Genomic DNA, 13,294 nt, shown 5'->3' on the forward strand with positions numbered 1-13,294 from the left:
TGTTCAATGATTGGATCTTAATATGTGGGGAGTGGCTGAGCGTAGTTTAAATGTAGGAGTAGTGGGGCAGGGAGGGGAACAAAGTGAGCCTGAGCGCAGCAAGAGCGAGCGGAGCAGGGCTAACACTGACTCCAAGTATTTCCCTGGGCTTATGGTATGTTAAGGTAACGTTTTGGCAGTATTAAGATTTGTTTCTTTTTACACCAAATTTTTAGGCTATTTTTAATCTATAGGTTATACACTTGCAGGATAAATTAATAGCTGCATGGTATAATTTTCTGGGCTATGTGTGGGAGTGCAGGGTGAAATTAATGTTGTAGCAGTTCAGCCTGTTTGAGGAAAAATGGGGGTGGGGAAGAAAGAAGGCAGTAGGAGTGATTAGAGGGTTTTTTTGACTCAAGACACCACAGCAGAGGTAAGTTTAATGCAAGGCCTAAAATCTGCACTCAGCACTTAATGTTATGTATGTTTAGCAGGAAATGCAGACCAACAGTATATACATTTGAGTATTTTTACTAAAACACTCACAGAGCCTTCTGTAGTTATATCAAGAACCTCCATGGCAATACCTAGATTTGTTCCGAGTTACTGTACAATGGTATCTCCTATACTGAGCCAGTAGATATTGCCAAAATACTGGTGCCAACTTTTACCCTCCCCCCCAAAGGACCAATCACAATACTGGAAGAATGCCAGGCACCCAGCATTACTGAAGCACAGGTTAAAGCTGCATTGTCCAAGGCCAAGAATACACCTTCCATGGGACCCAATAATATCCCTGGCTGTGTTCTACATGAACTACAAAGCTAACTGCCACCACATCTGTGTATTCTGTTCAATCACAGGCTCACCTCAGGCTTTGTTCCTGCCCAGTGGTGCACTACTACAGTCATCCCTCTCCATAAACGGGTAGTGACTACAGACCCTGGGAATTGCCGCCCCATTAGCATGACAAGTCTGATATGTAAAGCTATGGAGCACATCATCATGCACCTGATTAACAGAGATACAGGAAATCTCCAAACTCTAGACCCCACACAATTTGGCTTTGTGAAAGGGAAATCATGCCTGCTCAACCTGGTTGACTTCTTTGAGTCAGCCACCAGGGATATGGATGAATGTAAGGCAGTGCATACAGCCTACTTTGATCTGGCCAAGGCCTTTGATAACATTCCTTACTTGGGAATTATAGATAAACTCACCAAACTAGGCATCAACTCCTATATCACTAGGTGGGTTGCAAATTGGCTCACATATAGAACATACAGTGTGAAAGTAGAGGACTCCAAGTCAGACCGCCAGCCAGTCACGAGTGGAGTCCCATAGAGATCAGTCCTGGGTCATCTCCTGTTCGACATCTACTTCTCAGAAGCCAGGCCAACACAAAGGGACTCTGACTGACCAAGTTCGCAGATGATTGCAAGCTGGGAGCCATTATTAACTCACCAAGTGATGCAGACATCCACCGAGACCAATGACTGGTGTCAAAACTTTGGCCTTAAGCTTAACGCCAAAAAATGTTTCGTCATCCCCTTTGGTAAAAACTCAGTTCCCACTAATTACCACATCGATGAGAGCCCACTGAACACTGAAGGTATTATGAGAGATCTGGGGATGCAGGTTGACAGCAACCTCTCCTTCGACCACCACATTGCCACTGTGGTCAGAAAGTCCATCTATGTGGCACATCTCATTACCAAGGATTTTGCATCTAGGAAGGAAGAGGTCATCGTCTCTCTCTACTCTTCCCTCATTAGACCAATCATCGAGTATAATGCCCCACCTGCAACAGCTGGAGAGGCCACAGAAGTACCTCACAAAGAGGACTCTAGGGATTAAACACATGTCCTACATGGGCAGACTCAAAAGACTCCAGCTATTCTCTATCCCATATCGCCTACTTAGAAGCGATCTCTGCTTGACTTACAAAGCGATGTCTGACCCAGCTCAGTTAGAAATGCTACATCTAAAGAAATCCCAAACCCTCCACACCACACACTCCAGAGACCTCAACATCATTGCCACTTTCAACAGAACTTGCTGGAGGGACAGGTTCATAACCCAGAGACTGCCCATGCTCTGCAATAGACCTCTCATGCATGTCAAGCAGAGCACCTCGCTGTCCCTGTTAAAGAGAAATTTTGATGAGTGGATGGGTAGTAGAACGTTCACCCCGGGGATCACTCCAGTGACTCTACTTGATAAACATATAATGATGCATTGGAAAATTTAGGATGTAATCATAGAAACTACTTTGAAAAAGAATGATATGAAAGAAATCAAGAAAAAATACAATAATTGTTATATAAGTAAAGATATTTTTTACAAGGAAAAAGTGAAGAAGTATTGAGTTACTTAAGCAGATTAGTAAAGGAAGATGGCAGTGTAATGAGAAAAATAAAAGATGTAAAAAGAGAAGTAGAAAGAACTCAGGAACAGATCATGAATAGTGTAGTACAATGTTGTTGTTGTGTCTTTCGGCTTTTCCCGGTTAGGGGTTGCCACAGCGGAACTCTGGTCCGCTAATGATTGGCAGTTGATTTTACGTGCTGAGTTGCCAGCCCTAACGCACAACCTTCAACGAAGGTACGCCCATTCATGCATATCTCCACGCAGAAAACGCTCTAGCTGAGAGTCGAACCGGTCAGCATCTTACTGTGAGGCGACAATGCTACCGCAGCACCACCACCGCGGATGAATAGTGTAGTACAATATGTACAAGAAATTTTTAAAGAAAAAGAGAAGGTAGTGAAAAAAACATGGAACGTAAAAAAGTTAACAGAAAAGAGACTAAAGAGTTGGAAAAGGAGATTTCTGTAAATGAGCTAGATAAAGTATAAGGACAGGTAAATATAGCTTTGGCTGCAGGACCAAATGGAATAAAGTATGAAATGTATAAAAATTTAAAGGATTGGCAAAAAATATTTTCTTAAAGATTTTGAATGAATGGTTAAATGAAGGTTTATTTATAAAGAATTATGTAGTGGAATACTTAAATTCATGCAGAAGAAGGAAGATAAAAGACAATTAAAACTGGAGGCCGATAATGTTGAATAATAATGATTATAAGATCTTTATAAAAATAATACAAAAAAGATTTGAAACCAAAATGGAAATATTTTGGAAGACAGTATATATAGTATAAATGGTTGTCCAGAAGTATTAATGATAGCTAGAGAAATTGGGGATGTTATTATGCATAGAAAAGAAGAAGCAAAAACCATGTTAGGAGACCTTAATAAGGCATGTGATGCAACTGGACATGAACCCTTTTGGGTAATAATGAAAACATATAAGTAAGAAAGTTAGGAAATTATGTATGCCAGAGTATAGTAACAATAAAGTAAAAATGCTTGTAAGTGGCTGGTTAAATCAGGAGGTGCATATGAAGAGTGGTGTAAGACGTGGATGTCCAATGGGTTGTATGCTCTTTGCATTAGTTATGAATGTGATGGTATGTGAAATAAATTACAAAATGAAGATGGTGGGTTATATAATACCTGAAGGGTTAAGAATTCCAGTTCTGCTAACATGAAAATGACATTGTAATAATTGCAGAAAAACAACATTTAGTTAAAAAATAATAATTTTCACAAATGAATGTCTAGAGGTAATAGGGATGACTTTACATAAAGAGAAAATTAAAGGTTTAGGTGATGTAGTAAAGGTAAGGGGATATATTTTACAATGAATGACATGTCTGTGTTAGGTATAACATTTGGTAATACAGTTTTAAGTAGAATTCAGTTGGAAAAACAATAGAAAAAATAAAAAAGTTGTCTTTTCAGGATAACATATAAATTATTCAGAAAAAAGACTTAATTTGATAAAGTCAGTATTGATGAGAAAAATAGCATACTTATCAAGTGTATTTACATTGACAGCAGTATTTGAAAAGGAATTATTGCAGATTATTTTTTTTTTATTTATATGGGTTCTAGATTAAACCCAGTAAAAAAAGTTTTATATGCAAATAAAGAGGAAGGGTGTTTAGGGTTAATTAATCCAATAGTATGTTGTTTTTCCTTTGGCTTTTCCCAGTTGGGGTCGCCACAGCGGAACTCTGGTCCGCTAATAATTGGCAGTAGATTTTTACAGTGCCAGCACGATGCCCAACCTTCAATGAAGGCACGCCCATTCACGCATGTTTTTCGAACGCCACTCGACCGTGGGGTGATCATGCAGACTCCACACAGAAGGCGCTCCACCCAAGAATCGAATGGGACAACCATGCTTCACCCAAGAATCGAATGGGAGAACCTCTTGCTATGAGGCAACAATGCTACCTCTGTACCACCGCGGCTAAGTTCAGTGATGTTAACAAAATCACCCCCAACACCGCTCACACATATAGACCGCAACACCCCAAATGCAAAACCATGACTAACACCCTCTCCAATATGCTGCTTCATTACATTTGTACTAAGTGTTAAAGTGGATAAATGAAAAAGATAAGAAATTAGTAGTAAAATTGTATAAATATAAGAATGAAAAATGTTGGGCTATGGTAAAAAAAAAAAAGAGAAAAAGAGTGTATAAATGACAAAATGTTACCAAGAAAAAAATATTTTTTTGTGGAAAATAAAAACTGATATACAAATACAGAAAAGTATGGTATAAGAATGTAATGATAAAACATTGCTATGTAAAACCATGGGAAAATTTAACAGATGAAAAAATTAAAGGTATTAATTTAAGAAGAAAATGGTCTAATCAGAAAGTAGAATCTAGAGATATTTTGTGGAGACTGGTAATGGATAAATTGCCAGTAAAATGAAGTATGCCATATAAAAAGAAAGGTAATAGAATATGTGTACATTGCCAAGAAGAAGAAACTACGGAAAAAGTATTTTTGAAATGTAAAAGAGTAAACAATTTATGGGGGAAACTATGTAAAGAAGATTGTTTTGAAGATATAAAAGAAGTGGGTAAAATAAACATGGGTATGTTTAAATATGGATATTATAAGAACATAAAGAATATGTTAAAAGAATAGATACAATTTATTTTATGTTATATGGAATAAAAGAATAAATTAAATTATGTTTAATGGTAAATGGATTTTAACAACAATATTAAGTAAAATCACATGGTGGTTATTGAAAAAGGAGTGGCAGTCTACTAGGTATGAAACTTTAGTATGATTGTAAAGGAAATTATGAATATGTGTAAATAGATTTGTATATCTATATATTTGTACATTTACAAATATGTTGTAAATAAAAGTTGTTTTGTATATGAATAAAGGACCCCTACTCTTTTTGATAGGTGCTATGGGATCTTTTTCATCCACCTGAGCTACCACTAACTCAAGCAGAGGGTGGCTCAATTTAAAATCTCATCTGAAGGATAGGAAAATGTTTTCCTTTAGGTATAGTCACAGCCCCATATGAGCCAGACTCCACTTTGGCAATTTCTCTTCTATTTATTTATTTTAAATATGTGTGCATGCGGTTACACTTCAGAATTTCGAGCTACTGAAATATCAAACTTCAGTAGCTCGAGACTGAAGTGTCGAAACTGCACTTGCGCGAAAGTGCAGAATACTGAGTGTGGAAATGAATGTGGAAATGAATGAAGAAATGCCGAATCCACGATGAGGATGTAGCTGGAGATACTGGTAAGTGATGTTTTACTAGGGGTTTTGGGTAGCGTGTGTGAGTGTGTTTGGAGTTTTGAGGTGTGGGTTGGGGTAGGTAGGTGAGATTATGAGTATGTAAGTGTTGCGAGTGGTGGTATTTGTACGTATGTGATGTGTGTTTGAGCAAAGGGAGTGTAGTGTGTGTAGTGGTGGATTTTGTGTGTTTGTGTTTTTAGTGTGATCTCAGAGTTAGTATATATAAGTAGGAGGGTGTGGTGGGTGCAGCCCCCCACATGGTGGGATGCAGGGGGGGCTTGCCCCCCTGCTTATATGTAGGGTTAGCGGTTGTGTTTGTTTTGTTGTGTGTGTTTTGTTGGTTTATAGTGTAGGGAGGAAGGTGTATCTCTGATTGTTTGTGTGTGGAGTGTGTATGTGGGTATTCACGTATTTAAATTTCACGCTTTTGGGCTTTCGGGTTTTTCAGTTTTACAGTCCTGGGATACTGAATTTCGATATTTCAGTATTTCGGGATTGTAAAGTGAAACCGTGCGTGCGCGTATATATATAAGTAGGTAGGTATTTCATCTGTTTTATTCAGTGTATTAACCTATTTTCAAGTGGAGAGACCCAATGGATTATTCAGACTGACTAGGAGAGATCTGGCTGTGGTACATGGAAAATTCCTTTTTTTTTTTTTAATAAGTGCTATGAATGTTTTGCATCCTGCTGAGCTACTGCCAACTCAAGACATATGGAACCTCAGTTTAACATGTCATCCAAAGTGTAAGAAACGAGGTAAAAACATATTCCTCATAAAATTCAGCACTCTCTCTCTCTCTCTTTCTTGTATGCATAACTATGAGAAAGTCCTCTTTCCTGGTCAGTTATGTAACACATAACACTTAGGGTTTCTCTTCCTGTATTCAGAGCAAATCCAACAAACTCTGATGATGCAGATTGCTGAAGTATTGATGTAATTTACGTCTCAAGGATGAAAGCACTTACTGTTAATAAAGCTGTTTAATCGATAGTGAGTGTCCAAGTTATCTTTTTTTGGTAACACCTCTAGTCTGTTTTAACTTCTACATAAAGAGTAAGCACTCAGTACTTTACAAGCTCACTGACTGTCTCCTTGAACTGCTTCTTAAACGTTATTACAACTAATGAGTCTCCTCCTGATCTGAAGTAACTGAAGAGCTGTAGCATGTAGGTGTGTTACTGACAGGGTTAACTGTTTCAGAACTCCTCCTAACATGGTTAACTCTTGTAGAGGGGGCTCTGTCATGGCCTGCAGTTGTGTTACACACTGCATTCTCTTCTTCACTGTTTAGTTTTTCAGCCTTTCACACCCTTATCCACATGAATTATGTATTGTATTACCAGTAAGTACTCTTCTTGCTTACTTTATTCAGTCTCGAAGAGTGAATTGCTTCCTTCATTACCCAATTACATAACCGAGCAAAATGGTTCATCAGGTCTTTCGCCCTCATTCTGTAAACCCTGTTTTTTTTCCAAATTGCCCTTTCCTTTGTGTTGTCCCCCTGTGAAAGTAAATAATTTATCATGTGAGCTCATATCATAACCAGGTAAGTTCATATCATGACTCCCTTGCCATTACAATTTTGTACCTACATCCTCTTCACTGTTTACATTTAGGCTGTTGTTTATGGTTCCTTGTCCTAATGAGGGCAGGTATCATACTATCCTGTTCTTTTGCCCCCTCAAAAATATATAATTTTGTTCACCCCCTCAGGGGGTTGAGTAGCACCATATAATATTGAACTACAGGTTCTCTTTTCTAACTTTTCCTCTGCAATAATCTTTCATATACACTTTTATTTTCGTTGACATTCATTATTCATTTTATCTTTTCACCCTTCCTTCAAAGTCCACTTATGTATGGCTTCCTCAGGCAGTCCTTTATTTATTTATTTACTTACTTACATTTTTTACAGGAAGAGTCCAACTGAGTCAGCAAAAACAAAGCCCTTTTCAGCAAAGGCTAGGCAGAAAAGCTCAATACAATATAAAAGAGACAAAGCACACAAAAGACAAAAATGTTACAATAATTTTTGTAGTAGGGTAATATAATACAAAGTAAGCTTACCAACAAATAGTAGCAAAAGAAGGAGATGATCCTACAAGTTAAGAATTGCATTGATAATTTTTCGCATTTGCATATACAAAGCAGATTCACTGTAGATAATTTTAAAAATCTGTCACATTCATCTGTAGCTACATAGCAGCATCTGAGCACAATAGACATTCTGGCAGCAGTGCAGGTGCAGAGTATGTACAAGAGCAGTTCTTACCACCTATCTCTTGTCAGGGAAATAAGGATTTTTCTGGATTCCCAGGCAGGAATAGGTTCATAGGTTCATAGGTTCATACTAGGCTATCTGCCCTAGGGCATTTATAAGCCTACTCTGCCTCACATGGACTGGGATTCTGTTCCATAGTGTAGGGAGTCTCTGGGTGATGAATCTGTCCCTCCAGCACGTCCTATTTATATCCGTGTTGAGGTTTAAGTCTCTTGCTCTCGTGGCTCTGGTGGATTTGGATTTTTTGAGGTGGAGCATGTCCATTAATTCCGGGTTGGACATGGCCTTGTATGTCAGGCACAGATCACCTCTGAGCAGACGGTATGCGACTGAATAGAGCTGGAGTTTCTTCAGTCGGGCATCGTATGACATATGTTTGAGCCCCTTTATCCTTTTGGTGAGGAACTTCTGGGGTCTTTCCAACTGCTGCAGGTGTCGGGTAAGGTACATTCGAATGGGGCGTTGTACTCAATCATTGGTCTGATAAGTGAAGAGTACAGGGGTACAATGACCTCTCCTGATCTGGATGTGAATCCCTTCATGATCAGGTGGGCAATGTAGAAGGTCTTCCTAACCACTTTGGCAATGTGAGTGTCAAAAGAGAGGTTACTGTCAACTTGGGTCCCCAGGTCCCTGATAACTTCTTCCGTGTTTAATGGATTACCACCTATGTGGTAATTAGGGTTACCTTGTTTTTCCCAAAGGGTATGACTATACATTTTTTGGCATTTAGCTTAAGGCCATGGCTCTGGCACCAATTATCCATTTCTATGAGACCTTTCTGGAGGATGTCTGTGTCTGATGGAGTGTCAATTATGGTGCCCAATTTGCAGTCATCTGCAAATTTTGTCAGCCACAATCCCCCTATGTTTGCCTGCTCTTCAGAAAAATAAATGCCGAACAAGAGGGGGCCCAGGACTGAGCCCTGTGGGACACCGCTCGTGACCGGCTTAGAGTCTGACATGGCACCAGCAACTCTAACCCTGTGTGTTCTGTCCTTGAGCCAGTTTGCAACCCATCTTGTGACATATGGGTTTACATCTAAGCTGGTGAGCTTTTCTATGATGCCCGAGTGGGGTATTGTGTCAAATGCTTTTGCTAGGTCAAGGTAGGCTGTGTGAACTGCCTTACCCTCATCAATGGCCTTAGTGACTGTTTCGAAAAGTCGACCAAGTTCAAGAGGCAGGATCTGCCCTTGACAAAGCCAAATTGGGTAGGATCCAGTGTCTGTAGGTCCCCAATGTCTTTATTTATGAGTTCCATTATGATCCTCTCCATAGCTTTGCAGACAAGGCTCGTCAAGCTTATGGGGCGGTAATTTCCAGGGTCCGTAGAAGCACCGCCTTTGTGGAGTGGGACCACAGTTGCCGACGCCATTCTTTGGGTACGTATCCTGTAGTAAGGCTAAGATTAAACAGCAGCCTTATGTGTGGGTTTAGTTCCTCATTGAGTTCATGTAGCACACAGCCGGGGACACCGTCCGTCCCATTGATGCTGTGTTTTTTGCTTTAGAGAGAGCAGCTCTCACCTGGGCATCTGAGATGTTTGGGAGGCTAGACTGTGGTGGGATACATATTTCTCCTTTTGGGAGGGAGGGGAGAAATTTGCACTGAACCTGTCTGCCAGTATGTTGGCAATGTCTGTGGGTTCAGTGATTTATTTATCATTTTGGACTAATTCTGAGCATATCTGGGAGTTTCCACCCAGGTTTCTAACATAGCTAAAGAAGGCTTTATGATTGTCTTTTGTGTCATTAGCGATTTTTCTCTCAAAGTTGGCCTTGGATGATTTTATGAGTGATCGTAGGGTTTTGCTAGTATTGATCAGAGATGCCTTCCCATTTAGGGATTTTGCTCTGTCATGTAGTAGCTTTCTCCTCTTGTTGTAGAGTTTGTTTATGGCTGGAGTCCACCAGACCGGGCGCCTGCCTTTGGTGGAAAAGGTCTTGATTTTATTAGGGATTGCTTGATCCATACATTCCTGGAGGTGCTCGTAGAAGGCATTTGTAAGGGTTTCAGCAGCGTGGGTTGTGGTTTCCACTGGCTCGGGGGCCTTGAAGGATACCACTCCAGTCTTAAGAAGTGTGAAGTTTGCTTTTGAGAAGTTCTTCACTGTGGTCTTTTTTGCTGGGGGTGGGGGCGGGATATGGATCTCCATTGAGATTAATTTATGGTCTGATCTCACCAATGAGGGATTGGCTGTCTAGAACAGGTGTTTGGTTTACCACTTGTTTTGTTTAGGTGACAGAATTTGACGAATGACTGGTCATTCTTAGCACAGAAAGCTAAGCAGAGGTCATCCCTCAGAGTCTGTATGACACTGAGTAGAGCAGCAGAGCTTTTAGTTTGTCAGAGTAACCAAGAGTGCAAGACCTTAGATCTTTTAGATGAGAAAACTTTAAGGTTTCTGAACCAGGTTTAGGATTTTGGTATGAGGTACATGCCAAAGGATACCTTATATTTAGTGATAGACCTAATAAGGTATTGGTAGGGTGGGACTGTAACTTCTTTGCACCTTGAGGGGATACCATTAAGGATTAAGTGTGCATTGTAGAAGGATTTTCTAACCACCACAGATACATAGTAGTCAAAGGAAAATCTGTTACCAACATTATGTACCCAAGTCCCTGATGACTGAGTCAATTTTATGTGGAATGTTATCTATATAAGTACTAATGTTGCTAGATTTTCCAAAGGAAACTGCTGCATTTCTTGATGTTAACGGTAAGCCCATAATTAATTAATATACAAATGTGGACCAGCCCTTGGAGAATTTGAGCATCAGAATGGCATTTGATGGCAACCTCCTGTTTGTACTCCTCAGCAAACATATTTAGCCAAAGTATCTTGATATCAGCTTTTATTTTTATTTTTTATTGGCTACTATTTAACTAGTACTAGTGATGGTCTCACTGCAGCTACACTCAGCTAGGAATCAGTGTCCCTTTGCACCTTCTCTCACCAGAAACAAAACTGTAGCACTAATGCAGAACTGGTAATTATTTGGATTATTTCCACTGCAAGTGTTAGGCTATGGAGGTGCAGTGGTTAGCATTGTCGCCTCACAGCAAGGGGTTCTCCTGTTCGATTCCCAGCTGGAGCACCTTCTGTGTGGAGTCTGCATGTCCTCCCCATGTTTGAGTGATGTTAAAGACATGCAGGTATGCGTGAATGGGTGTGCCTTCTTTGAAGGTTGGGCGTCGGGCTGGCAACTCGGCACCGTAAAAATTCACGGCCAATCATTAGCGGACCGGAGTTCCACTGTGGTGACCCCTAACCGGGAAAAGCCGAAAGACATTACTTTTACTATTTCCACTGCAAGTGTTATTGAAAAGGTATCACTCCATTGCACTTGCATTTCCTGTATTTTTGCTGTGCATTTGTTATGTAAGAAAGGGACATGGCCAGAGTGATTGGCTCCAAGGGGTACCAGGTTTTGAGATGCCCAAAAAGAAATATTTTATGGAAATGTGTAACTTTGCAAAACAAAACATAGCGACAAATGATACAACACAGTGGACTTCACTTCTTGTCAGAATCGAAGCTTTTATAGGATTTGACTTTTTTGTTTCATGTCATATTAAGGTTGTTTTAGATACAAAATAATAGTTTTATGTAACAATTACAAGAAACTTAGAAATTATTTTTTGTCCTATTATCTCAGGACATTTGTCAATTTTCATGCGTTTTTGCTGGAGCCAACTGCCCAAATAAGGACTGTCCTATGTGGATTGGGACAGTTGATAACCAAACTTTGTCTAAGTGCACAAAGTTATATTGCTGCCTCTGAGTTAATATATATGTCTGTCTGATATATATTGTCTAATTTGTGCCACTATCCAAGTTAAGTTGGTATTTAAAGTAAAAGTATTACTTTACACCTTTGAATCTCTTGCATTCAGAGAATATTCTTGCTTTCACAGCACAGAGCGAGCCCAAGTGACCCTTGACCTGGATGGTATAGTTCAAGTACTAGATCACTATCTGTATGACACCAGCAAAGGAATGATGACACGAATTGCTGTCCTGAAGTGGCTCTACCACCTTTACATTAAAACACCACGAAAGGTAAGCCTAGGCATGGTGGCCTTTGCTTCTATCAGACTATAGATTAAGATATGATTGAGGTGTGACAGATGTGCATTAATGCTCTTTTGTTACTGTTGACAAGGTTAGGTTGTGCATGTTTCCTATGTGCTGGGCTTAGAATTAAAAGTTTTGTAGTTATTGACAAGCTGAGCAGTGTGAATTAAAAATGTACTGATCCTTCAGACGTTTGCTCTGAATTAGTTGTTATATTTTTAATGCCCCTGTTTTGCAGTTCTTGAATGCTGAATTATGGAAAAAAATATGTTGCCAGACTAATATAGTTTATGCAAGCATTTCAGGTTTCTCTTTCACTGTTACCTATAAAGCTGTGTAATGCTTTGTTGCATCGTACTTCGTGTTGTTACATTTAGAAAAAATAGTTCAAAAGTTTCAAAGAACACTTACACCACACACACAGGAGTAAAAGAAAAAAAAAAAAGAAAAACATTTTGTTTGTTTTTCTTTGCAATTCAGAATATATGTGAACTTGTAGTGTTAGCCAATTAATGATTGTTTTTAATCGTACACTAAACTGTTGCATATGTTTTTAATTGTACACTAAACTGTTATGTATAGTTAATCTGTCTGTAATTGGAGCTTTTCTCCTCGGGTCTCCACTGAAAATGGGCTCCTGGCCCAGCTGGACTAACCTGGTTAACAAATGTCAATAAATAAATAAATAAGAACAGAAGATGAATGTGAATTAAAAATGTGGCAGTTCTAGCAAATTTTATTTGGTGAGATGGTTTTACATAGAAAAAGAGGTATAGTGTAATGCATTTCCCAAGATAATGCATATATCTGAGGGGTGACATTTTACAGGAATATTTTATAAAAAGCACATTTCCCTGAGTGTCATTGAGATCATGTTTTATGCCTAGCACACCCTTGCCTTTATTAGTTACAGTTGTTAAATGGCTGACTTTAAATGTCTCATCTGCCTGTGTTGGTGGTAGTTTAGGTGGATGCGAAAGATCCTACATTAACCAAAATGTCTAGGGGCTTTTTGTTTATATATGTTGTTCAGTTTTCTGTATACACTTTTTTACTTTATATAACACAAAGTGTAACAAAATAACTTTCAAGTTCAAAACAATAACTAAATTCAGATATGCCTTTAAATGTTGTTCTTCTTTAGGCTTTTCCCGGTTAGGGGTCACTACAGCGGAACTCCAGTCCACTAATGATTGGCAGTAGATTTTTACAGTGCCGAGGTGCAAGCCCGATGCCCAATCTTCAACGAAGGCATGCCCATTCATGCATATCTTTCGAACGCCACTCAACCACGGGGAGGACATGCAGAC

General features: G+C 39.3%; 1 protein-coding gene across 2 annotated transcripts in view; it reads left to right on the top strand.

Annotated features, from left to right (window-relative positions):
• The window catches only part of VAC14 (VAC14 component of PIKFYVE complex), a 3,391,123-nt gene that overhangs the window by 1,844,151 nt on the left and 1,533,678 nt on the right, over positions 1–13,294 (top strand). For both annotated transcript variants that reach the window (XM_044081299.1, XM_044081298.1), the window contains exon 11: positions 11,825–11,969. In XM_044081299.1, the coding sequence (XP_043937234.1) occupies positions 11,825–11,969 (145 nt within the window). The remainder of the gene's footprint in view (positions 1–11,824; positions 11,970–13,294) is intronic.

Source organism: Protopterus annectens, chromosome 8.part0 (genome assembly GCF_019279795.1).
Source record: "Protopterus annectens isolate FY-2018-M chromosome 8.part0, PAN1.0, whole genome shotgun sequence".
NCBI classification, from domain to species: domain Eukaryota; kingdom Metazoa; phylum Chordata; order Ceratodontiformes; family Protopteridae; genus Protopterus; species Protopterus annectens.